Source organism: Pleurodeles waltl, chromosome 5 (assembly GCF_031143425.1).
Source record: "Pleurodeles waltl isolate 20211129_DDA chromosome 5, aPleWal1.hap1.20221129, whole genome shotgun sequence".
Classification (NCBI taxonomy): domain Eukaryota; kingdom Metazoa; phylum Chordata; class Amphibia; order Caudata; family Salamandridae; genus Pleurodeles; species Pleurodeles waltl.
In genome coordinates this window covers 708,015,314-708,039,528 of record NC_090444.1, presented here as the reverse complement: position 1 = coordinate 708,039,528, position 24,215 = coordinate 708,015,314, and the positions used below count along the sequence as shown (strand labels likewise).

Here is a 24,215-nt window from a genome sequence, read left to right as displayed (position 1 = left end):
GTCTGTTGTAGTCGGGTTTGCCATTTTAAGCTGGACCCCCGAGCAGGCGGTGGACCCTGTGCCAGACTGCTCGCATCGCCTTCAAGATGGGGTTCACCGAACTGGTGGATGGGAGGTCGTCGCAATAAGGCCCTCTGAGTCCCTCCTTCGCGGACAGCAATAGCTTCTCCACGGCAATCCACTGGGGCGGATCCGGCACTTTGGACAAAGTGTGGGACATCTGTGACAGTTGTAGTGCGAGTGAATAATGCTCTACCGACGGAAGCCCCGTGCCCCCGTGGGAGCGGCAGGCTAGGAGTTTAGCGGACGATAAGCGTGGTCGCATTGCGCCCCATACAAATGATCTGATGAGTGCATCTGTAGAGGGAGGAGTCCTAGAATACAGGTGAAACGGGGCACCGTGACCATCCTTACCTCTTGTACTCTACCCTACAAAGACAGGCCCAATTGGCTCCATTTTGCGAAATCAAGCTTCGTCCGTGCAATGAGGGGGTCAATGTTGTCCGCCACCATTTGCACTAGGCCCGGATTGACTAGCACTCCCAAGTATTTGAGACATTTCGGTGTCCAGCGAAATGGGAAGCCTAGTAGTGCTGCTCTTGTAGTCATCCGCAAAAGGGGGAGCACCTCGCTCTTATCCCAGTTGATGCTGTAGCCGGAGATGATTGCAAATCCATCAATGATCTCCAGCAGGGCTGGTATGGATCTTTCTAGATCCGTGAGGGTTAATAGGACATCTCGGCATATAGATAGATTTTAGAAATACCTACTGGTAATGTGAGACCTGTAATGGAGGGGGAAGAGCGGATAGCCGCAGCGAGGGGCTCCATTGCTAGCAGGAACAGAAGTAGTGAGAGGGGGCACCCCTGTTGTGTACCTCTACGGATAGGGAAGGGGTCTGAGAGGAAGCCTCCACAATTGACTCTTGCCGCGGGTTGGTCGTAGAGTAGCCGCTCCATTGAGATAAATCTGTCTCCCAGACCAAATCTCTCCAGCGTTGTAAACAGGTAAGGCCACTCTATGCGATCGAATGCCTTTTCCGTGTCCAAGGACAGGGCCAGCGCCTCCTCCTGTAGGTCCCTAGAGGCCCATAGGGTATGGCATAGGGTGTGCAAGTGGTTCCTTGAGGTGCGACCTGGTACAAACCTCACTTGTGTGTGGTGGATCAGAGACGGTATGACTTAGCGTAGCCTGTTGGCCAGGATACTTGCTAGGATTTTGATGTCACAGTTTAAGAGAGATATGGGTCGATAACTGCCACACAGCAGGGGGTCTCTCCCGGGTTTTGGTATGATGGCTATTATGGCATTATTGGATATGGCCCCCAGGGTCTGTGTTGAGCAGGCTTCATTCTGAGCCGCATGCAGTTTGTCAGTTGCCTCCCTCCCTATCCATTTATAGAATTCTGCCAGGAATCCATCATCCCCTGGTGATTTGTGGTAGGGGAGGTCTGAGATGACGCTTTCTATTTCCTGCCTGCTTATTTCCCCTTCTAGAAGGTTGCGTCCCTCCTCTGACAGGAAGGGTAGATCAAGGCCCGCCAGGAAAGCTGTACACTGTGCTGGGCTGGATATAGTCTCTGATGTGTAAAGGTGTCTGTAGAAGGACGCAAATTTGTTAGCGATGGCTTGCGGGTGTGTTAGTGTTTCTCCGGAGGAGGCGCGGATTGCTGGGAAGGCTAGGGCAGCTGTCCTCTGTCGGAGCTGGGCTGCCAACAGGCGCCCTGCCTTCTCTCCCTGTTTGTAATGTCTTCCTTGTAGCCTCTGTAGAGCATACTCTGCCTGGGAGGTATATAACTCATTGAGGGCCATTTGGGCGCGCTCTAAGTTTCGACGCCCCGGGAGAGAGGGGTGGCGGTATATTGTCTAGTGAACCAGCGGATGTCAAGTTCCAGTGCCGTCTGTTTCTCTTTTCTGTCTCTATTTGCCAGTGCCGCGTCCCAAGGCCCAAGTGGATGTCTATGCTAATCGGAGAGTGGTCCGAGAGGCCGCCCTCCAACATGCGATTATCATGGGTGCGGGCCACAAGGTTGTGGGACAGAAGAAAGTAGTCAAGTCGGGATTGGGTGCCATGTACCGGTGAGAGAAAAGTGAATTCTCGTTCTTTTGGATGGGTCAGCCTCCAATGGTCCACTATGCCGTTGTCCGACAATATGTTGGTCTGTAGGGCTCTGTCTGCATTGTTACTGACGTCCAAGGGGCCCGTCCTGTCAAGTATTGCGTCTCTGACTATGTTCCAGTCCCTTCCTATTACATAGCGAGATGCCCCTATCTCGGTCAGGAGTCGGTTGATTTGTAAGAAAAAGAGGCGTTTTGGGCCAGTTGGTGCGTAGACCAAGCCCACACACAGTGAGGAGTCACCCTTCTTTAATTTAGTGAATACGTAATGACCCTCGGGATCAGTCCATGATTTAAGAATGGTATGGGGGAGGGTTTTACGCAGTAATAACGCCACGCTGCATTTTCTTGGGGTAGTCTCTGTGCTGGGGGAGGGAGGAGTACAACTAAACAGGGCGGTGCCCACCGAGTCACGTCGCAGTTTATTGGATTCCGGACCACCTAGATGTGTCTCCTTTAAAAGGGCAATGTCAGCCTGTTTGGAATTGAGATAGGATAGAACTTTTTTCTGCTTTATGAAGTGGGTAAGGCCATTTACATTCCAAGATATGATCCGCAGAGGTACTGCTGGTACTCTGTTTGGATCGGACATCCCTGTGCCTTATTGAGGTCTACCCGAATATGGGGGCACTTGGAACAGGACAGAGAGGAGATGCTGGGGGGGGGGGGGGTCAGGTGGAGAAGGGATAGAGACTTAACAAAACCTATAAAGATGGGGAGGATGAATAATAGGGGGGGAGGAGAGGGTGGAGGGCAGGTGGGGGGAAGAGGGAGGAGGAGAGAGGATAACTACTAAGGGATAAAACAGGTGAATGAAGCTGAAGAAGAAAAGGAGAATTAAGAAAGATTAAGGAATGGAAGAGAAAAACAGGACAAAAGTCCAGACGTTCTAGGACTGTAACCTGCGGGTCTAAAATCCAGGCCTATTGAGCCCCGTTGCCCGACCAGCGGGCCCCGGACCGAGGGAGGCGGCGTACGCTCGGCGCCTCGGCCCCCACAATCTGGTTCTCCCATCCACCTGCAAGTCTGAGTGACATAAAGCGGAGGGGGAGGGAGGCGGGGAACATAGGGGGGGGCTGTGTATAGGGTCTGTGTGGCTCATGCAATGTTTTATGTCCGGGGGAGGGGAGCGGGGGACAGGGAGACAGTGCTGCATGGGTCTGTGGCGATTTTGGGAGGTAGTATCTGTACCTTGTTAGCATCCAGGGACGGAGAGAGCCGCTGGGATGGCGTGTATCAATTTTATCGAAACCGGGGGGGGGGCGTGGGCGAGGAAGTGCGGATGGATTGCTGTTAGGAAGAAGGGAGTACCACACTACTATTGTAAATCATTCAGATGCAATAATACGTTGTCGATCGTAGTAGACATTTATCAACCATCATTGAAGGCATTCAAAAATTCAAACAAATTATTAATGGATAGAAACAGTGTAACAGTTCTAAGGAGATGCTCAATATCTATTTAGAAGACAAACGGGGGTCACGCTATTGAGAGAGGAAGTATTACTAGGTCTCTAAGAAGAGGGAGAACAAAGGAGAATATACTAAAACACGTGATAATAAGCAAGAATATTCAAACACTTATCAAGAACAATCAGAGGCAATGGTCCCCTGTCATAATATGTCTGAGTTCACAAAAACAGGTACTCATCTCTCCGTTTCGTCTTCTCCGCAGCAAGGTCCCTTCAGTGCCGTCGTGTCAGCCAGTGGTCGATAGTAGGGAGAGTCCTGAGGGGCATAGTGTTTTCTTGTCCTCAGGTGGGGTCCATCGTGGGTTTCAGGGGGAGCAGGATTTGTCTCTTTCTGATAGCTGAGTGTGCATCACCACCGCTTGAAGTACTTGGCACCTGTCATCGTAGCTTTTTGCGAGTCTCTCAAAATCTCTTCCCCTGATTTGGGGGTCTGTGGTAGAGCACACTTCAGGTGCTGGTGCTGGTGCCGGGTGGCCGGTTCCCGGCGGTGGGCCCTGTGTGGCCTAGGGGGGCTGGGCAGTCATTTCCCTGGACTGGGTTTGATCTTGTAGTCCTTCTAAGAATGTTCTCAGGTCCTCCGGGTTGTAGAAGTTCCTTGATTCCCCATGTTTGGTGATCCACATCCTGGCCGGCTCGAATAGACCAAATTTCACATCTAAGCGACAGAGTTTGGTGCGGAAAGACAGGAAGGCTTTTCTCCGATCTGCAGTCTCCTTGGAAAAGTCAGCTGATATCCGGATCTCCAGATTACCCGATCGGTGAGACCCTTGTTTCGAGCCGTCTGTAGTAGTTGGCGGGCCTGCAGATGTCGTAGCATGCAGACTATAATTGGACGAGGGCGGTCATTTCCATCCTGTCTCTTGGGGCCCAGCCTGTGCGCCCTTTGGAATTCCAAAGGGGGGTCCACTGTTATGTCTGTTAGCTTGGGTAGTATGTCCCGCAAGTAGGAGAATATGTCTACGCCATCAACGCCCTCCGGGAACCCAAGAAGGCGAACATTATTCCTGCGGCTCCTGTCCTCCAAATCCGTCAGCTTGCTGCTAAGTTGCGAGAGTTCTAGGTCTCTATCGGTCCAGGAGGCTATTTGAGTTTCCACCGTTGCCACTCGTTGATCGAGCCCGGATATCTGTGATTGGAAACCGGCTATGTCCAGGCGCATAGATCTTGTCTCTGCCGTTAGCGCCACCATGGCGTTGTCCATGCCCTCCAGCTTACGGCTCACTGCCGATATCTCCTGCAATATACGGTCCATTGTTGCACCTTGCGTGTTGTCTGTCATGTTGGTGCAAGGGAGGGGTGGAGAGTCCTCTGCTGAGGAATGTTTCTGCTGGTGAAGGGCTTCAGAGAATAGTAGTTGGCGGGCTGGTTTACCCGTTGCTTTGCCTGTCGTCTTGCCCCTGTGCATTGCGGGTTCCCCCATTCAGGTAGGGAGCCAAAAAGTATCTGACTGTGTCGCAACTGATGCTTGCGGCAAAATCTCAAGGATCAGGCCTCTGGGCAGAGCGATGATCCGGGCAGAGGTACAGACCCAGGCACTCCCACACCTGTCCGAGGAAGGGAGGGGGTCGATACGGTGGCAAGTCCGGCTGGGCGTTAATTGGAGATGTGGGGGTCGTAGGTGTTCTCAGCATATGCACCGGCGGCTTCCCCACGCACCTGGAAGCCCTGGCACATCCGGGGTCCCGGGGGGGGGGAAGTTCTGTGGTTCTCTGTTGCCAGCCAAGAAGGGGAAAGAGGGGAGGTGGAGATCCTGTGCGCTGCCTCCGTTCCCACTGCGCCGTCCAGGCGCCAGCATTGTGGCCGCCGAGAGAGGAATCCACTAGGCGCCAAGCGAGGGGGCACGCAAGACCTCACCGCCCCCGCAGTCCATAAAGAAAGAAATGAGGCGCACCTCCTGCATCCGCGCTCCTGGGTGCCTAAAGCCGTGGCTGACCCTCTCGCCGCTGGTCCCAGTGGTAGTTGGAGGCATAGACGGAAGAACAAATGCCCCAGTAGGAGGGCAACCGTGGTGCGTCATACCGCTGTAGTGCCCGTGCAATGTACCTTTCCCCTCCCCCCTTGCCCGTCCGAGAGGGTTTGTGCCACCTGCCCCCTGTCAGTCCAGGGGTCCCACAGGTGTTTAACGTGGGTAGGGTTGCAGTTCTTTTTCCTTGTTTTCTTTCCTTTTTACTTTTTACTGCTACTTCTATCCTTGTATTCCTTTTTTTTTTTTTTTTTTTCCTTCCTTGCCCCCTTTCCACCCTGCACCTGTAGGGGCTTCTGGCTCTGCACAGTTAGTGTGGGGGGGGAGCAAGCGGGGGGCCACCAGCGATGCCCCCACTTCCCCAGAGGCAGCAGCAGTCCTGGGGTTTCTGACGTTGCTGAAGAAGGGACTCCACGGGTCCCGGTTTCTGCAATGGGAGGGTCCACAGCGTCGCCACCACTCTCCGCGGGCCACACCGGTCTCTGGCCCTCCCGTGGGGGGCCTCTAAACTTTGGGAGAGGAGGGGGAGGAAAGGAGCGAGGCGAGCGGTGAAAGCCTCCAGGCTCCCACTCCCACTTCCCTCAGGAGCCAGTGGAGGGAGGCTCGGCCCCCGGTCCGGGTCTGCTGACTACTTGAGGCCGCAGCTCAGCTTCCTGCCGCAGGCCTCAGCACCATCTTCCTCGCTCCCCGTTTGCTCGGGGGAGCGTGCCCCCTCCACGGGTGGTGCGCCGTCTGCTCACCGCCGATCCTCGTGCTCGGTTTTGTTGTTTGGGGGGCTCTCGGCACACCCCCGGCATCGCCACCCCTGGTCCACGGCCCGCCGCCTAGCAGAGCTCGGCTCCTAGGCGGCCATCTCCATACGTGGCCAGACCACGCCCCCTCTGTTATGTGCTTTTAACAGTACTACAATGCCTAATCTAGTCCAGTGCACTCTGCTTGCATACCCAGTGCACTTATGTGCAGCCTGTTATCCCTGAACCTTATTTGATCACGACTAGCTTGTGTACAGTTGAGTATTCCCTTTGTTAGTACTTAGAGACTGCATAATTGAAGTTGGGATACTTGTGATATTTAGCCAAGCCATTGGTACTTACCTTTTTGACTTCTGTGGGCCTCACTTAATCCTGACTGAAATCTGGGGACCCCTAACTGAATCATGATTGGAATCTGGGGATCCCAACTGAGTCATCCCTGCTTTAAGCAATTTCAGTGATTTGAACTGAAAAACAACTCTCAGAATTACAGAAACAAGCATTCACCAAATATCCAAATGACATATTTTATTTAATTAAAAAACAAACTAAAAAATCAAAGTTTTCATTTCAATGGGACGTTTGAGGCTTTACTAAATTCACTTGAGGTCACCCATCATGCATACTATATTCTATTTGATCAATTTGCACTGCTCCTACAAATCAATGTGAAGGCACCAACTTAATTTTTATCCTTCAATTTCAGATTCCTTCACATTTACAGAACATCTTAAAGTTTTCAATTTTCAGTGTTGCTTCTCTATTCATATACACTTTATTAATCTGTTAATATTATATCATTTTTAGGCGTTTGCGGTCCCTCTTAATAGGCGTTGCGGACCCCAGGGTCGCCAGACTACAGGTTGAGGACCACTGGTTTAGCCATTTAACTGCCTTTTTACTGCATATTCCCCTCTCTTCTGTCCACTTAGTGACTTTCAGATCATTTGCATGAAACCTCAAAACTGGAGCCTGCCTTACCAAAAAAGCCCATTTTATTTTTTTTAAACAAAAGTTTACTGTAAAAACAAAACTCAGTTTTGGAAAATTAGCTGGATATCATATTTTGCATACCCGAAAGTTGAAGCAACCTAAAGGGGAACCCATTTTCCATTCAGTTTAATCTATTTTTTAATGTGTTTGATTTGCAGTAATATGTTGCATCAGGAGTGGTAGTTTTAGAAATGGGGTCTCCAGTTGGCAGTCGGTTTGCATCCTGTCCAAGTAGGGACCGTCACTCTAGTCAGCATAAGGAAGATACCCAGTCAGATAACCAGAGCTCACTCCCTTAGTAGCTTGGCACGAGCAGTCAGGCTTATCTCAGAAGAAATGTTTAAAGCATTTCACATAACACACAGTAATACAGTGAAAACCCTACAAAAGGACACCACACCAGTTTCAGAAACGTAGGCAATATTTATCTATATAAAACAAGACCAAATATGATAAATATCCAACATACAATAAATAAGGTACACATATTGCAAGATTTACTTAAAAAGAAAGTTCCTTGAAGTCAGTTCCTTCATCTTGGGCTACCACGGTGTCATGAACAACAAATCTAACAGTTCAGGCCGGCCGTGGCGTCACGGGCCAGCTGTGGTGTTGGGGAGACCTGCAAACATTACCTTGGAAATGCAGAGCATCTTGATCCTCGTGAAGATGTCTGGAGAGCGTTGTTGCTGGCGTCATGGTGTCTGTTCCAGAGGTCGGTGTGGGGGTCATCGGGCACTTGAAGTCACGCGTTGTGGCTCAAACTCTGGGATGATGAAGTCAGGAGCGCTGGCATGGATGGCTTTGGGGCTGCGGTGCGAAGCGGGACAGTGCGACGTGCGGTGCCCACAGGTCACGGTGCAGGCAGTGGCTCGGTGACGGTGTCCATCGAGACCAGGGCTGCGGTGTGAAGTGAGGCGGAGCGACATGTGAGGTAACGGGGCAGGCAGCGGCATCTTCATTGCTGAAGCGCTGTCGTCAGTTGTCCCAAGTCATCGGTGTGGGACGGGCTCCGTGCAACATCCATGGGTTACGGTGCAGACAGGGATGCCTGCTGATGACACTGGAGTCGATGGTGCTGGCATTGGTAGGCCGGGGCTTCGGTGCGGGATGGTGCATCGTCTACCTCACGAACGGTGTCCACAGGCCACCGTGCAGGCAGCGACACCATTGTCAGCTGGAGTGGCATCATCCGTGATGCCAAGGCTGCGGTGTGAGCAAGGCAATGCCGGAGTGCGGGCCCACAGGTCACGGTGCAAGCAGCGGCCCTGTAGCGGTGTTTGTGAAACCAGGGGTGGGGTGGGGTGGTGCTGCGCAGCTCCGGATGGCGTCGACAGGTCACAGTGCAGACCAGCAACGTTGGTGGCATTGCAGTGGTTTTTCGTCTTGAACAGCACAAAATGCACAGTTCCTAGTGCTGTAGGCAGATGAACCTGAAGTCTTTGGTGTCCCTGAGACTTCAAACAGACAGCAAGCTCTATTCCATGACCTTGGAGCTCTCTCTCGAGCAGGATACACAGCAGAGTTAACCCTTTGCTCTCTTTTAACCTAGAAACAGCAACTGCAGGCCAACCCAGCAAAGCAACACAGCAAAGGGGCAGTACTCCTCCTCCAGCTCTTCAGCTGTTCTCCTTGGCAGAGGTTCCTCTAAAAGTCTTGGGTTTTGGGCCCACTATTTATACCCAGTTCTGCCTGTTGTTGACAAGATTCTGCCTTGCCCAGGCCTAGCCGAAGACACACACCAGCAGGTCTGAGACTGCATTTTGTGAGGGCAGGCACATCCCTTTTAGGTATAAGTGACCACTCCTCCCTCCACTCTAGCCCAGATGGTCCATCATGATATGCAGGTTGTACCCCAGCTCCCTTTGTGTCACTGTCTAGAGGGAATTCGCAAGAGCTCAACTGCCGGTCTGACCAAGACGTGGAATACAAAAGCAGGCAGAGGCACAAAATGGTTTAAACAAGAAAATGCCCACTTTCTAAAAGTGGCATTTTCAAACAGACAATTTAAGAAAACGTTACCAAAAGATGTATTTTTGAATTGAGAGTTCAGAGACTCCAAACTCCAAATTTCTATCTGCTCTCAAAGGGAAACTGCACTTTAAGGGAAACTTAGGATAGAGATAGGCCTTGCAACATTGAAAAACGAATTTGGCAGTATTTCACTGTAAAACACATTCGTACATGTCCCACTTTTAACGTACACTGCACCCTGTCCTTGTGGGTGCCTTACATGTAGTGAAAGGGACGGTTTGGGCCTGGCAAGTGGGTACACCTGCCAGGTCGAATTGACAGTGCAAGACTGCGCACACAGACCCTGCAGTGGCAGGTCTGAGACATGTTTACAGTGCTACTTATGTGGGTGGCACAATCAGTGCTGCAGGCCCACTAGTAGCATTTTATGGACAGGCCCTGGGCACCTCTAGTGCACTTTACAAGGTACTTACCAATAAATCAAATATTCCAACAATGGATAAACCAATCAACAGTACAATTTATATAGGGAGCACTTGCACTTTAGCACTCTTTAGCAGTAATAAAGTGCACAGAGACAGAGAGTCCAGTATACAATGAAAATAGGAGGTCAGAAGGCAAAAAGACAGGGGAGACACGCCAAAAAGCTGACAGGTCTAACAGGTGGACTAAGAAGTGGGCTGTCATATTCCTTATGGCACTGTTGTGTGATCATGTGCTTGACAAAGCACTCTGCGTGTATTTGCTTTTTTGAAGAAATGAACAAAGCCTGCACTGAACGTGCTGTCAGTGCTCTAATTACCTGATTAAAAGTGTCACTGCTCAAGATAGGGACTGTCTAAGCCTTTGCAGTGGCGGCTGGCTCGTATTTACAATGGGGGGTGGGTGTCAATAATAGTACAATTTTAAAAAAAAGGCACTTACATTAGGACGCTCTTTTCTCTTGTCGTCTCTCCTGACTTCAACCTGCGACGGGACCCAGGAAACTGCACTAGCCAATCCTGGTGCTGCTTTCATGCTGGTAATCAGCATGAAAGCAGCGTCCGGATTGGTGTAGCGGCCTCACTCAGCGCTCACAAGAGTGCTTGCAGGCCTGTGCTTTCTCGAACCCTGCTGAGCTAGAGAAGTTTAAAGTGCGCATGTCAGGCTGGTTGTCGCAAGATGACCGGCCAAAGGGACGTGCACTTCAAACAAGTGCACAGCTACCTGCTGCCACTCGGCAGCAATTGCCCTACCCCGTCCTGACACACTGTTCAGGTCAAGGTGCTGAAAAATAAAATGGCAATAAAGAAAATGTATTACCATTTTATTTTTCCGTTCTTGGGTCTTTTTTTGTGGGGTGGCAATCCTCTGCTCTCGTGGAGGGGCCCGCCCCTGGGCCTTTGTATGACCATGCAGGTCTTCATAAGACTTCGTCCAGGGCTAATGAAGATAAACCTGTGCGAGACAGGATTCTTTTTTAAAACTTCATAGATTTATTTAAAAATATGATAATTACAGAAGCCAAAAAACAATTAGTGAATTTATTAAAATGAGCTCAATCAAAATAGTCATAGTAATTCTCTACAAGAAAACTAACATAAGTTGTGCCTCTGAATAAACCCCAAGGAAAGAATCAAGTATAAAACACAGCCAGGCTGACAGTCTGCTCCAAAAGACGTTAGCCAGAAAAACGGGCTTGTCTCAAAATTGCAGCACTTTTTATAAGGAGAAGCCACACTCATGTATGGACTGATTATTATATGACAAAATTTAACTTGCATTATTGTGAAACCTAAACCAATCAATACTCTGGTAAATAAGATACTACTAGCTACACCTACTTCCTGTCTCATTGGTTAAACTATGCATAACTAAGCAAATGAATTATCATTTTTATGTAACAAAGCAATTACATGATTGGTTCAGCTTATGAATGACATACAGGGAGCATCAGCAGGAAAAATTGAAAAGTTACAAGCTAATGAAACATCCTCAACACTTTTTCCTCAACAGAACACAAAATATTAACGTTACAGACACCACAGATGAGGCCTCGATTTCTGAAATGGAAACCCACACAAGAATACAGAGAGGGAACGGCTTGCTTACATAAAATAAACATGCACTTTAATTCTGCAAATTTGAATAGCTGTCAGTGCAAGCTAACTGAGATCTAGTTATGCAAACTGAACCATATTTAAATGGGTATCATATCTGTATAAGAACTCACCTACAGTGTTATGCCAAGGCTCTTCTGTACACTTTGTTCCTTCTTTTGTCGGAATTGGCATGGTACGGATGCCTCTCTGTCATAGGCAATCTCATTTTCAAATTCTATGTTTTGCAGCTCATGTTGCAGATCACGTGTTGCCAGACATATTAGGCTTTTAGCTAAACAGTGTGGAATTGTTCCTGTTGTTAACATTTTCCAGGATCTCTCTCTTCCTCATGAATGGCTACATCACATTCCTGAATGGTCCTTTGCTTGTTCTAGGTCTGACTGAAACTGCATATTGAGTAAAGGCTAATATAGCCTTACAATCATCCATAGTAGTTGTCATGATTGCCTTTCTCTTTTTTCACATTCCCTTGCATCCTTATTTGTGTGTTTTGCTGTGGTTAGACAATTTAAAATTTACAGAAATCTCAGAGACAAGGGTAAGGTAGGCACAACTTTTTAATATGCAACCTAGAGTTTAGAAAGGTCTGTTTCTGTTATTTCTTTCCTGCCGTACTCTATGTTTATAAGTTTAGAAAGTCACACCCTAGGTCTTGTAATCACCTTTTACATACCCTACCAAAAGATTCCCCTGGAGTTTTTTTTTTTTTATAACTTTTTATTGATTTTACAACAGTTTGTAGAAGGCCAGCATACCGAGCACAGTACCTATGCATAATCAAAAGATAAATCACATTACAAGAAGAAGACAGGGAAGATATCACAGTAAATCGCACAACTATATTACTGACCAACAAGAAGTCATGATCCAACCCTCCTGTTTGTGCACCTATATTGCCCTTCCCCCACGTCCCATTGCCCCGCCCTCCACCCATGGCCTCTTTGGGCGTGGCTCTAGCTGTATCCCCCTTTATTCTGCCCGGTCCTTCCAAATTTTAAAACGTTTCTGGGGTAGCCCCACGGCAAATAGATTAGACGCTCCATTCCCATACAATGATCCATGTCCAGAGGCCCCAGGATCATCCGGGAGCAAAAGAACGTCAACAGCATATAGCGAAATTATGTCTCCTACCCCCTCAGACCACTGAAAACCTTTGATAAGCATGTCAACCCTCACCTATGCAGCCAGAGGTTCGATTCCCAATGCAAAAAGTAAAGGTGACAAGGGACAACCTTGACAGTTGTCCCTCACCACCGGAAACCTCTCCAATCCGACCCTCACCCTTGCTACCAATTTAGTATAAAGAAGGCGCACATAGGAATTCCCTTGGGTTTGACTGCAAGTTCTGGACATTTGTAAAACATGTTTCATGTTCGCCATTACCTTTGGCATTCCATGCGCACACAGGTCGCATTTGTACAGCACACAGCTTTTTTTACTTTAACGGAAGTGATTGACACTGTTGCGGAGGATGTGTTTTTCCGGTGTCTCTTTGGACGGCAGGGTTGAGAATGGTGTATGGATGGACTACGAGCTTCCTCTGTGTGAGCTGATGTAGTGAGGAGAAAACTGCTGCAGCGGTGGTACCGGCTGGCCATTTGTTGTAGCATTGAGTTTAGCATGTTGACATCCGTCTTCGGATGTGCTGCCATTGTGTACCATGCATGTTTTTTTTTCAAGATTTGAGTGTTCTACATGCTACCATTTTAAATATGTTAAATGGCGATTAGTTGTTACTCCGTCACATTCCTCAGCCTGGTTTAGTAGAGCGCCAGGCTATTTCCAGGCAGAGTGACATCAGTTTACAAGGCGTCTTCACAGTTGTGTTTATTTCCTATGAATTTTTTTTACTAAACGCCAACTGTTCCTTTATGCTGTTTCTGCTAGGCTTTTTCTAAATTAGGATTGAATGCATCAGCAAATATTCTGCCTTATTACATTGGTTACTTAACGAGCTGTTCTGAGTGGGTTTTTCTTATTTAATTTATTTCAACTACGATGTAGGTTGCATAATATATGTTCTCTGAAAAAGGACTGTCCTGAAATGCATTTTGGACTTTGGCATAGTAAACTTGTAAAAGAGGATATAACGGAAAATGGAATATATGTGAATTAAAACATTTAGGAAACTTTATTTAAATGTGTCTGTGCAATTACTCATATGTAATTCACAGATTCGAATTTGATCTATTTAGAACCCCCAGGCCAGGACCCCCAGACACAGGGTTCAACACAGGAGCAGTGCGTGAGACAACTTGGTAATATGTGATTTCTGCGTTCAGTAGAGTGAACACCAAAGACCGCCTCTGCAGTACAGGATGTCTTGTCACATAAACATAACATAACGCATCCTTTTGTTGCATGATATTGCACAAAGAAGTGCTTCACATGTGCGAATAACCATCCTTGAAACTAGTGGTATATATATGTAACGATTCTTTTTTCTTGTTTAATGCATTTTTCAGGATTTCTGTCCAGCATTCAGAGGTCTAGTCAGATGCCACAGTATGGACCTCAGCCGACAGGGCCTTCGATGTCACCTCACCCATCCCCTGGGGCTCCCATGCACCCTGGAGCTGCAAGTTTTCAGCAGAGTAATTCCAGTGGCACATATGGACCCCAGATGAACCAGTACGCACCGCAAGGTAAGCATTCTCCTGTTCATTATTTTCACAAAATATTGCCATCTGAAAAATAATGTGTTAAGTATGTCGTTTGTGATATCCCAAGTGTGTTGAACAGTGCATGTGTCTGAGTGCTCTGTAACAGCCCAAGTGAGTGTTCTGTCTTGTTATAGAATCCATATTTTAGCATACATGGGAGTTTGAAGAAGCTGTTGATATTTTGCTTTTACCAGTGTCATTTTAATGATCTGCACCCAAAATGCCACTAGCAACATTGCTAAATGCTAGTGTTCGAGGTCTGTTGACAGCTCTGGTTTCCACTAGGGGACAGTGACTAGGTTTGGTAAGTCTGTGTACCATGCAGAGACACACTGGAGTTCATGAAAAGGAGTGCACTTGTCATTTGGCTGCTTAAATGTGGACCAGTTTTGCTGCGGCCGAAAAATATTGCCCTTGGGTACTGTGATTCATCTTGAGTTAAAAGGAATGGTGGTCCACGGTTTGGTTGTTTTCAACATTTGAATGTGGAGGGAAGACCACCGATCCTCAGACATCCCTGCAAAGAGTGTCTAACTCGCTACACTTTCTTGGCCCAGGTTGGCAGCCCTGTTACTAACGTTTCCAATGGCGGCTTTTTACAGTCTGGCCGTGCTAGCTAGTATAGTATAGCAACAGCTTTCTCAGAAGAAATGTGTCAAACGTATCAAAATATGAGTGCATTTATAAACAGATGCAGTTGAAAAAAGCCCTTGCTTACGTTTAGAAAAGTTGTACCTATAGCTGGGCGAGCCATTAGATTAACTCGGAGAGCCAAGCCAAGGGTCGGCCCACCTCTCAGAGCCCTTGCACTAGCCAAGCCCGAAACATATCTGACTTGGAAATCATGCAACTAACATCCCAGTAGTGTGTGGTAAGGTGGGTTCAAATTTTTTTTTTAAGTGTATTCCTTTATCACGCAGAAGCGTTTCACCTTCGTACAATAGATTTGAAAGTTTTTATTAAAAGTAAGTTTTTAAATATGAACTGAGAACCATTCCTACTCTCCCCCCTTACCCTCTGACAGTGTTGTTAGTGAACTAGGAGACACATCATATGTTACGTATACTCTATATGTGGATCAAGGTTCTTATTCTATATCAAATACAAGAGAGGTGTTTTGTTCAGCCACAGCCTGAACTCATTGTATTTGAAGGTACTCCCATTCTGGATTATGAACAAAAATAGGGCTCGGTCAACTAAATTATTTGCCTTGGATCGCACAATTTGGCCAAGATGAGAAATTGGGATTAATCCCAGATTTTAAAAGTCCACATTGTGCAAATCAGCCCCTAAATGGCTTTCTCTTTCTGACATCAAAAGTTAATGACTTGTCCTAATTTCTTGAAGGATTAGATTAGAGCATGGTTGACAGGCAGAGTACACATTTTATTTTGGGCAGCATGAACCTTTCCCCAGAACATAAGAGCACTTCTCAACAGACTAATGTATACATTTTTTTCAGCACCAAGAGATTTGCCTATATTCACAAGATACTAAGTAGAGGCCCAGTTTCTAACCTAGTTCCCATAATGCATGTTTGGCAGTTGCAGCCACTAGGCCACATCGTTTCCTGTGAAAGCTTGACGGGTTTTGGGCTCGAGGTTTAAAAAGACCCTGGATCGGAGTCACAGCCTGGCATCTGACTCGAGCTTTCAATTGCCCTCCGACCTCTAATTTAGCATTTCAGTGAGCGCCGCTCTAGTGGTCTCATCTGGTATTATGGGAGCAATTTCATTTTTTATTACGTCTAATTCATTGTTTTTCTTACTTAGTAGGTAACAAACAGAAGAGATTAGAAGGTTGTTAGATCTTCCTGAAATTAAGAAATTTGCTGTACTCACTGCAGATCAGACATATGCCAAACAGTAAGGCTCTTTTTTTGTAAGCAGTGACAGAGTACAACATGATAAATTTTAGTGAATGCTTCCAAAGCTATGCGACTCTTGCTAATAATATAGCACTTGCCGCTATGATCTCTGAGCTGCTTGCACACCACAGACGTCAGTCCAGGATGGTCCACTCAGCTGGTTGCCCTTGCGTAGTTGGTGAAATAGGGTTTGTTGAGCTGGATAGCGTTAACATCTATTATGTGTGTTTTGAGACCACTAATATTGCACGATAATTTATACCAAATAACACCTGTTAATTCTGATATAGGTTTTAGCATATTGCCCAAATGATGGTAGTTTTTCTCTTAATGTCCCATCTACTTGCTCCCGTGGTTAGGCAAGCTTGTCTAGTGACCTTATTAGTCAGTGAATTTCTCCCTGAGCCGACTTGGTGCAGGCAAAAAGACAACACAGTGCTACATATAATATTCTGAGTTCTGTTACTGACTCCACACCGTAGACCTGGGTTTATGCTGTCACCTCCGTCCACACTGTTTCATAGCTATATGTTTGTTTTATTTCATATGATGGAGGAAGCAGTTCATTTCATCAGAGCTTTTCAGTAAAGACCATATTCCAATTTTCATGCTTCTCAGCAGACTGTCCTCTAAGTTTCCCAAACGTTAATAGGAGAATATAGATAGCAATGTCAAGCTCAGTTAGAATTGACCTAGTTCTGTCCCATAAGGACATAATGTGCTTTTTCGTGTTCTGCTCTTGCTCAATAGTTTTCATTGAGCCCAGTGTGCCTAAATAAAGCATAGAGTAAGCCCTGCTTCACTTTGAAGTTGTATAGCGTCCAGTTTGTTAAACAAATGTGTAGGAGCCTAGTATTTTTCTTAGGAGTCCCTGGCTGATTTATTTGGTTTGCTGAATAGGAAGGGGCCCCTTGTGATTCCACTTCATACCTCTTTCTTCCCCTCTCCAACCCCCTTCCTGTGACCCTACCTCACTCCTGCAGCTCCTTGTTCATCCCTTTCTTCCCTCCCATTGTCATTGCTTTCCGGTCTTTCTCTTCCCCTCTCTCGCTCTTGGTCAAATTTTGATGATGAAAAAAACGTCCTGGTCCCCCAAAGTAAGTGCCCATGTCCTTTGCGTGGAACTCCTGGCACAAATTGGGCACTGTTTGCAGTGTTTTTTTGTAATAGTTGATTATGGCATGCAAGGGCTTCTGAAGTGTTCAGCGCTCATTTTAGATAGTTTCAGGAACACCGTCACGTCGCAGGGTAACGACGCCGATGACAAACATTAGCTGAAGAGTTACCCTTGGCAGCCCTTACCATTCCACTGCGTCACACAACACAAAGTGATGGGCTATCCCTGCAGAATGTTAAGAGGGGGCCCTGAGTCTCCAACATCACACAGATGGTCTGTTTCCGTGAACTGATTGGAGGTCACCAAAAGCTTTTGGGGGGCCCTGATGGTTTGAGCGCCCACTGCACTGCACCACAAGGGCCTGCGTTGTGCCCCTGTTCCACCCTCTGTCCCACTTATGGTTCTACCACTCTCCTCACTGAGCGATCCTCACTCATGCGTGTACATTGCCTCCCGTGATGCAGTGTCCCTCTGCCGTTTCCCCTTCTTCTGCACTGCCGCTTGTACCTCCCCCGGTGCATAGCTCTTCGATGCCTTCTAGGTAGGAGCACACGTTCGTACCCCAGCAGTATATGACTTATTTCTAAGTTAAATGTGATATCAGTTCAGGTGTTAACACGTCACAGAACAGCAAAGAACTGATCAAGGTAGTAGCTACTTTAAAGTGAAAAAGAAGTACAGGATTACTAGGTTTCGTTGGACAAGTTGCATTTCGTTTTGCGTTTTTATTTTGGAATTCTGCTTTGCTTACGTGAGTATGGTATGCAGACAGGCATTGGCATCCCATACGGGGAACCCTCTCCCTATTCTAGTGCAGATGATCATCAGAGGGGCCCCGCTTGGCACATCCAGCAGATCTGGGTTGGCCCGGCATCTGCTGGACGCATTGTCTTTAATGCTGGAGCCATCTGTGTTCTGTCAGTGACAGTCAGTTACTTATCTATTAGAGGGACATAACGCTGCGGTTGATTTCGCGCTCCCTGGTATTGCCTTTCGAAGGTGTGCAGACTGCGGAGGGAAAATACACGATACCTACTGAATCTGCAGATCTTCCGTGTGAAGTGCTTGGACGCCCTTAGAGGCCAGGCTCTTTCACTGGCTGTGTGCGCGCTCGGCACATACTGAAACGAATTCGAAAAATAGAAACAGCAACTTTGAAAACTATTACAGTAAAGAGCACCACATAACTCTGTAAAAAAATTGCAAGCAAAATTATCAACTGTGGAAGATGTATTTTAAGTGAAAGGCATGGCTGCGAATTTTCTCATACTAGCTCGGTTGGCTGAGCATTCACTGTAGGTAACTTCTTCACCCGCTGGTCAAAAAATCGCATTCCAAGAGTGAACTCAGCCTCTAATTTGTGGCAGGTTAAAAAAGGTATGCATAATTGAATAGAGTATGTAAGTGACAAGACTATATTTTTGTTGTAAATTGTGGAACAGGTCCTCATTATTTATGTGCTTGAAGGCTGGTGAGTAGCAGTGGTATTGTTACAATTGACCATTTTGTAGCACACAAAGAAAACTGAGTTTTAAATTGACGCTGTTTGCTGTAACTGTATCAATTGTTCACTTATGTGCATTTTGGAAGTGGTTTGGGGAACTTTTTGCATTGTGCTATGTTACCGGGGGCTTGGTCTGTTTCTCAGCATCTTGCAGAAGATGCTGTGTGATGCAGTTTAAAGGGTTTGGAAGGCCGCTTTGCGCACTAGCTGTTGTCGTCATTCTGAGCTCGCAACAAGTCCATGCTTGAGTGTGCTATGATCTGTGCTGGCGGGAATGCTGTCGTTCTTGCGGCGTTTGCCATTTGAAGAGATTTACTGCAACCTATCCCAAGCTTTCTGCAGACAGTTCCACCAGAGCACCAGCGATGTGTGAAGTCTGGGTCCGCCAGACGGTTTCAGAACCTGTTTCCCAGTTAACTCTTAAGGCCATATCTTACTTCTTCAGTTAGTTACGTTTTAGGATTCCATGCACGCGTGTTTATCTCAAGTATTTTCGCGGGTAAGAAGGGTAAAGTCCTCCCCTGGAATCCACACAATTCCAAAGTGTTCCCATGCCATGCGGGGTGACAACCAGGGTGCGGCTGAACGAATCAGATGTGTGTAATGGCATCTGCTAGTCATACAATCGCTTTAATTTTGATCTCTTTTTCCCTCTAAAACAAGTTGGAGAATATTAATAGATGTTCTATTAAAGAAGCCCTTTGTGGGGAGAATTCTAGTTAGAAATGCACGCAGACGTTGGCCTATCTTTCTGGGCATTTAAAAAAAAAAACAACAACAAAAATGTACGGAGGGAGCAATTTGCATTGGAAGTGGAAATAATTGAACGTGTTTAGCGCCCGACAGGGCCGTTGTTCACGTCATTGCTCAATGTGGGCTTTGTCTTGAAACTCTATTGCAAAACACCGAATCTCGAACAGTCTCCACGCATGCATGTGGAGTTCCTAAATTAGAAAAAAAACACAACGCCACAGTGTGTTTTTTTTTTTAACCTTGGCAAGCTTAGGCTGCGCATGCCTGTAGAGAACGAGACTCCAGCGCAGTGAGTCAGCTCTAAAAGGGAAAATATTTTCCTCCTGCTGGGGCCACGTGAACTGAACTGAATGTCAGTGTGGGTCGCAAACGTTCTCCAGTTGTCTTTGAACTTGAATGGACGAAGAGGGGCGCCACAAACCCACTCGAGAACAACGAGAATGCGGCTGGCACGGCGAAGACGGGGATAGGCCGTACAGCTAAATTACAGTGATTAGGCTGTCTGAACCGCCGTGGGAACAACGGGCCATAGTGACGTGAAACTTTTCATAACTAAAGTGTTTTTGCGATTTTTTCCACAAGCGGGTGGACTGTGAACGGACTGCAAGCCTTATTAAATGGAGACAACATTGCTAAACAAGCATTTGTAATACAATAGGTCTCGCATTTGCTTGAGTTAAAGCTATTGGCGTTGTAAATACATAACTGAACTTTCCTAGCCACATAAATTGGTCAACCCTGCTACATAATTTGGTCCTCTCTGCCACATAATTCCAGTGGCCCTGCATATAACTAAAGCACTTCCATTTACCTTCTTCCTCTATCTGCAGCAAAAAATGAAAATACTGCTATTATTTATTATATTTTTTTATATTATTATTACCCCACCAACAAACCTAGTGTGGGCCTCCAGAAATGACCTAGACAAAAAGAGCACTTAGTGTGGTGAGTTATGGGCAAGCATTTTTTGCAAATGGAATGCCCTGCAAAGCATTATGGGGCGAGGTTCCTAGTGCAGCAAATATTGTACTATCTTGACTGTAATGCTCAGAATAGCCCCTAAAGTGCACCACTATAAAAATAACATTTGTAAGAAACATGGTCATCTAACCATATAGTCAGCCCTTAGAGAGCATAACCACATGAAAACAGAAAGGCAGAATGTAATGCAGTGTACACATATATTTAACCCCTAGAAGACGTAGTGCCTTACACATTTTCAGGCCTTGCAGGCCTACTGCAATGCTATTACAAACAAGGCCTTTAAATCACAAACTACTCTCAGCTGTAAAACAAAAGGTTTATCCATGAGAGAGCTTAAAAAGTCATTGGATGGTGGGGGGGGGGGTATTATTTTGGGGTCTCCCCAACGTAGTGTGGAGACCCAGAGATGATTTACACAGATCACGTTGTGCTGAACATTTTGATGGTGGTCTCATTGTCCTAGGACCACCACACAGTGAGTTATGGACAAATGTTTTGTGAAAGGAATGCCCGCAAAGCATTCTGGGGCAAGTTTCTGAGTGCAGTGAATATTGTAGTATCTTGAGTATAATGCATAGAAACAGCCCCTAGAGGACATCATAGTAAAAATAGCATTTGTAAGAATTATGGTCATGTAACCATATAGTCAGCCCCTAGAGGGCATAGCAACATGAAAACAGAATGACAGAAATTAATGCAGTGTAACCAGATATGTAACCCCTAGAAGTCGTAGTGCCTTACACATGTTTAGGTCTAGCAGACCTGTACAAAACTATTGCAAACAATCCCATTGAATAACAAACTACTCCTATCTGTAAAACAAAAGTTCCAGCCATGAGAGCACTTAAAAAGACTTTAAATGGTGGTAGTGGTTACTATTTTGTGGTCCTGGCCAACCTAGTGTTGGGACCCAGAGATGGCCTAGACAGAAAGAACCCGTCCTGGGGAACGGTTAGGAGGTGATCCCATTGTTGTAGGACCACCACAGGCTGAGTTATGGGGAAAAATGTTTTGAAAAAGAAATGGCCCGCAAAGCATTATGTGGCGAGTTTCACGAGTGCAGTGAATATTGTAGTATCAGCTGTACTGCTGTGCCGGGAGAGCTGCTGTGAGGATTTCTGTGGTTTTGTCTGTCTTAAATGCTCCAGTCAACTGCTAAACTTGTAGGCAAGTGGTACTCGTGTAAAGCACTCCTCAGATCGAGGTTGCGCTATATGAAACTTCATGTAGTCATGTAAAGCGCTCATCCAATCAAGTTTGCACTATCTGTAACTTCACGTCCTCATGTAAAGCACTATTCCGATCGATTTTGTGCTATATCGACCTTTAAAAATAAATAGAAAAGAACCTCATCCAGCTTGCAGCCTTTGTGCGCAGACATCACAAAGAAACAGTTGCATGCCCAAAACAAGGAAGAAACAACATACGGCCACGCCACGCGAAGCTGCGAGGCAAACGAAAAAAGTAGTGAGCCACACTAAGGTGTATATATGGCTGGTCGTGCAATAATCCATGTAACTGGGCCAGTTTCCAAGGCGGTAACAAAGCAGCTTCAAAGCGGGAGAAACGTAAAGCATTTACCTATGAAATCAAGGGAGTTTTGAAAGGCAGGCCGAGGAACAAATGAAAGTGATGGGCACAGTGGAAGCCAACAGATGTAGATTACAACATGTCAAGACACAGCGCTTGCATACTGCCTATGCTCGACCTAAAAAGTATTAATGCTCTACAGAAACCGGTGCACCAGCCACTAAATGCCCTTTAAATCTTGAAACATATTTGCCTGTATCTTTTGTGGGTTGCACCCATTGGACTTGCCCAGATACACGTTTGTGTCCCTAATTCTCTCTAACACTCGTGCTGTTTTCCCAATATATTTTTTTTACAAACTTGAAGAAACATTATGAAATGCAAGGGATGTATAATCCATAGCCAGGTTTTAGAGCATTGATCATCCAGTGCGCATTTTAACTAGCAAGTGAAAACAAAGCTAGTGAATGAATGCTTATTTTCTTGGCTCAGCGCTTCTGCAATACAGATCTTTTTAGTTTTTTGTTGCCACGAGTCTTAAGTCTGGACACTCGTTCATGGAATGCAGTGCAACATGCTAGTTCTTTGCTAGCACATAATTCAGAATGAATCCACAAGTATAGAGGTATCTAGATTGTTATTCTCCATAGTTTCTAGGAACAGAAAAGAAATGAAACGTATTTGTTTTTTAATTATTATTTATTGTATTATTCTTGCTTGTTTGAGGTTTTATGGATAGCGATCCGGAATAAACACTATGATGAGGGTGAAACATTCATTTGTTTATCATTGTTCCAAAACCAAGATACTGTATTATTTCAGCAGGTGGTGGTTGATGTTACTAGTGCTTTACAAGTACTAATCTAGATAAGAGCATCATAAACCATGAATGTGACCAGTATACATAAAAAGGGGGACAAAAACTAAAAAGTCGGTGCTTGGCTATTAATACAATATTGCATAGTAACATGTAACCCAAATTGTATTTGATAGTGGGGTTTGAGATCATAGTTAGCCACATATCACAATGTAGGCCAAGCAACTCAGAATTATGATGTTTCAATCTCAGTTGTACTTAAAGCATTGGGTCTTTTTCAAGATGGTGGACTGTCAAGAATTGGCAGTCAAGCTGAATAGGACAATTTATTAATAACTTTAAGTTCTAAAAGATATCAAAAGGATTAGCTGCATATTATTATGGATACTTAAGCAAGGAAAGCTAAAGGATGTCTTAATGGGTGCTGCATTCCAAAATTGTACATTCTCCCTCGTTTAGCAATAGCAATTCTTCTTGACAGGATCATATCTCAATAAGTTATATCTTCACCAAATGTTGTGCTAAGTAGCAACTGGAAACACAAAGCGTCCACTGGCAAATTGTATCCAAAAGCAACTTGAATTAGAAGGATTGGTGAAAAACCAAATAAACTTTCCACCATTTTGATGATGATCCACAGTATTAGGTACAGGTGGCCTTCTCCCTTTGCATTTGCTTGTAGCGCTTTGTTTCAATGATCATGTGTGAAACACTCATAACACCATGTAGCTTGCTTAAATGATATGATGCCTCTTGTTCAGGCACACTTATAAATAAATGGATATTTAATTTCTTTTGATTACTGTCCCATTAATTATGTATAATATGAACTAGTTATGGTTTATGCCTCTGGATTCATCCTTGTTGCTGAGGTAGCAAAGCTAGCTTAAATATTTTGAAGGCGATTTCTGTGGGAATCATTGTAGCCATGCATTCACAAACATGTAGGATCTTCGGGGATAATGGGCTAGCTCTATTTCTGATACTGAGGACATAATTTAATCACTAGATTAAAATAAGAGTCCAGTCATGAAGTTGTGGTTATGTTCAGTTGTTGATTCAGCGATGCCTATGGGCTAATTTTATTTTGAAAGGCCACGTCTGCTTTATTAATGGGAAATGCTGTAGGGTAACAATTAAACATATGAAGTAGGTAAAACAGCATTTACTTTCAACAAGAAATTAAACATAGTAGATATGTGGTGTCAGAAGTCATCACATAACACAGTGTAAGTCTCATTTATATTTGCATCTGAGTGTACCAAAAATAACAATCAGAATTCAGATTTTAAAACTGATCTCTTCCAAACATTATTGACCGTATTGTATGATTGGGTAAGTCTTTATGGTCCATGCCTCCAAAAGATTCAGGGTAAGGCGTTCACAATAAATACAACAAAATACTTAATTATGCAAGATAAATTGCACCATCTATACATAATCGGGATATTACAATTCACTGATGAATTCCTTATAAAGAACGCTGTGTCCTACAAGCCAAGTAACTTCCCTAGACATGGTGTGTGGAGCAGTAACACTTTACTGTTATGAAACCTCATGTATTGTCCTCTCATTCAAAAGCAAATGTATTACTCATCCGCGCCTTT

The 24,215-nt window shown here is 45.6% G+C and overlaps 1 protein-coding gene across 4 annotated transcripts in view; it reads left to right on the top strand.

The window, feature by feature from the left end:
- Nucleotides 1-24,215, top strand: part of ARID1B (AT-rich interaction domain 1B) — a 764,650-nt gene that overhangs the window by 569,377 nt on the left and 171,058 nt on the right. For all 4 annotated transcript variants that reach the window (XM_069234667.1, XM_069234666.1, XM_069234669.1 and 1 more), the window contains one exon: nucleotides 13,839-14,018. In XM_069234667.1, the coding sequence (XP_069090768.1) occupies nucleotides 13,839-14,018 (180 nt within the window). The remainder of the gene's footprint in view (nucleotides 1-13,838; nucleotides 14,019-24,215) is intronic.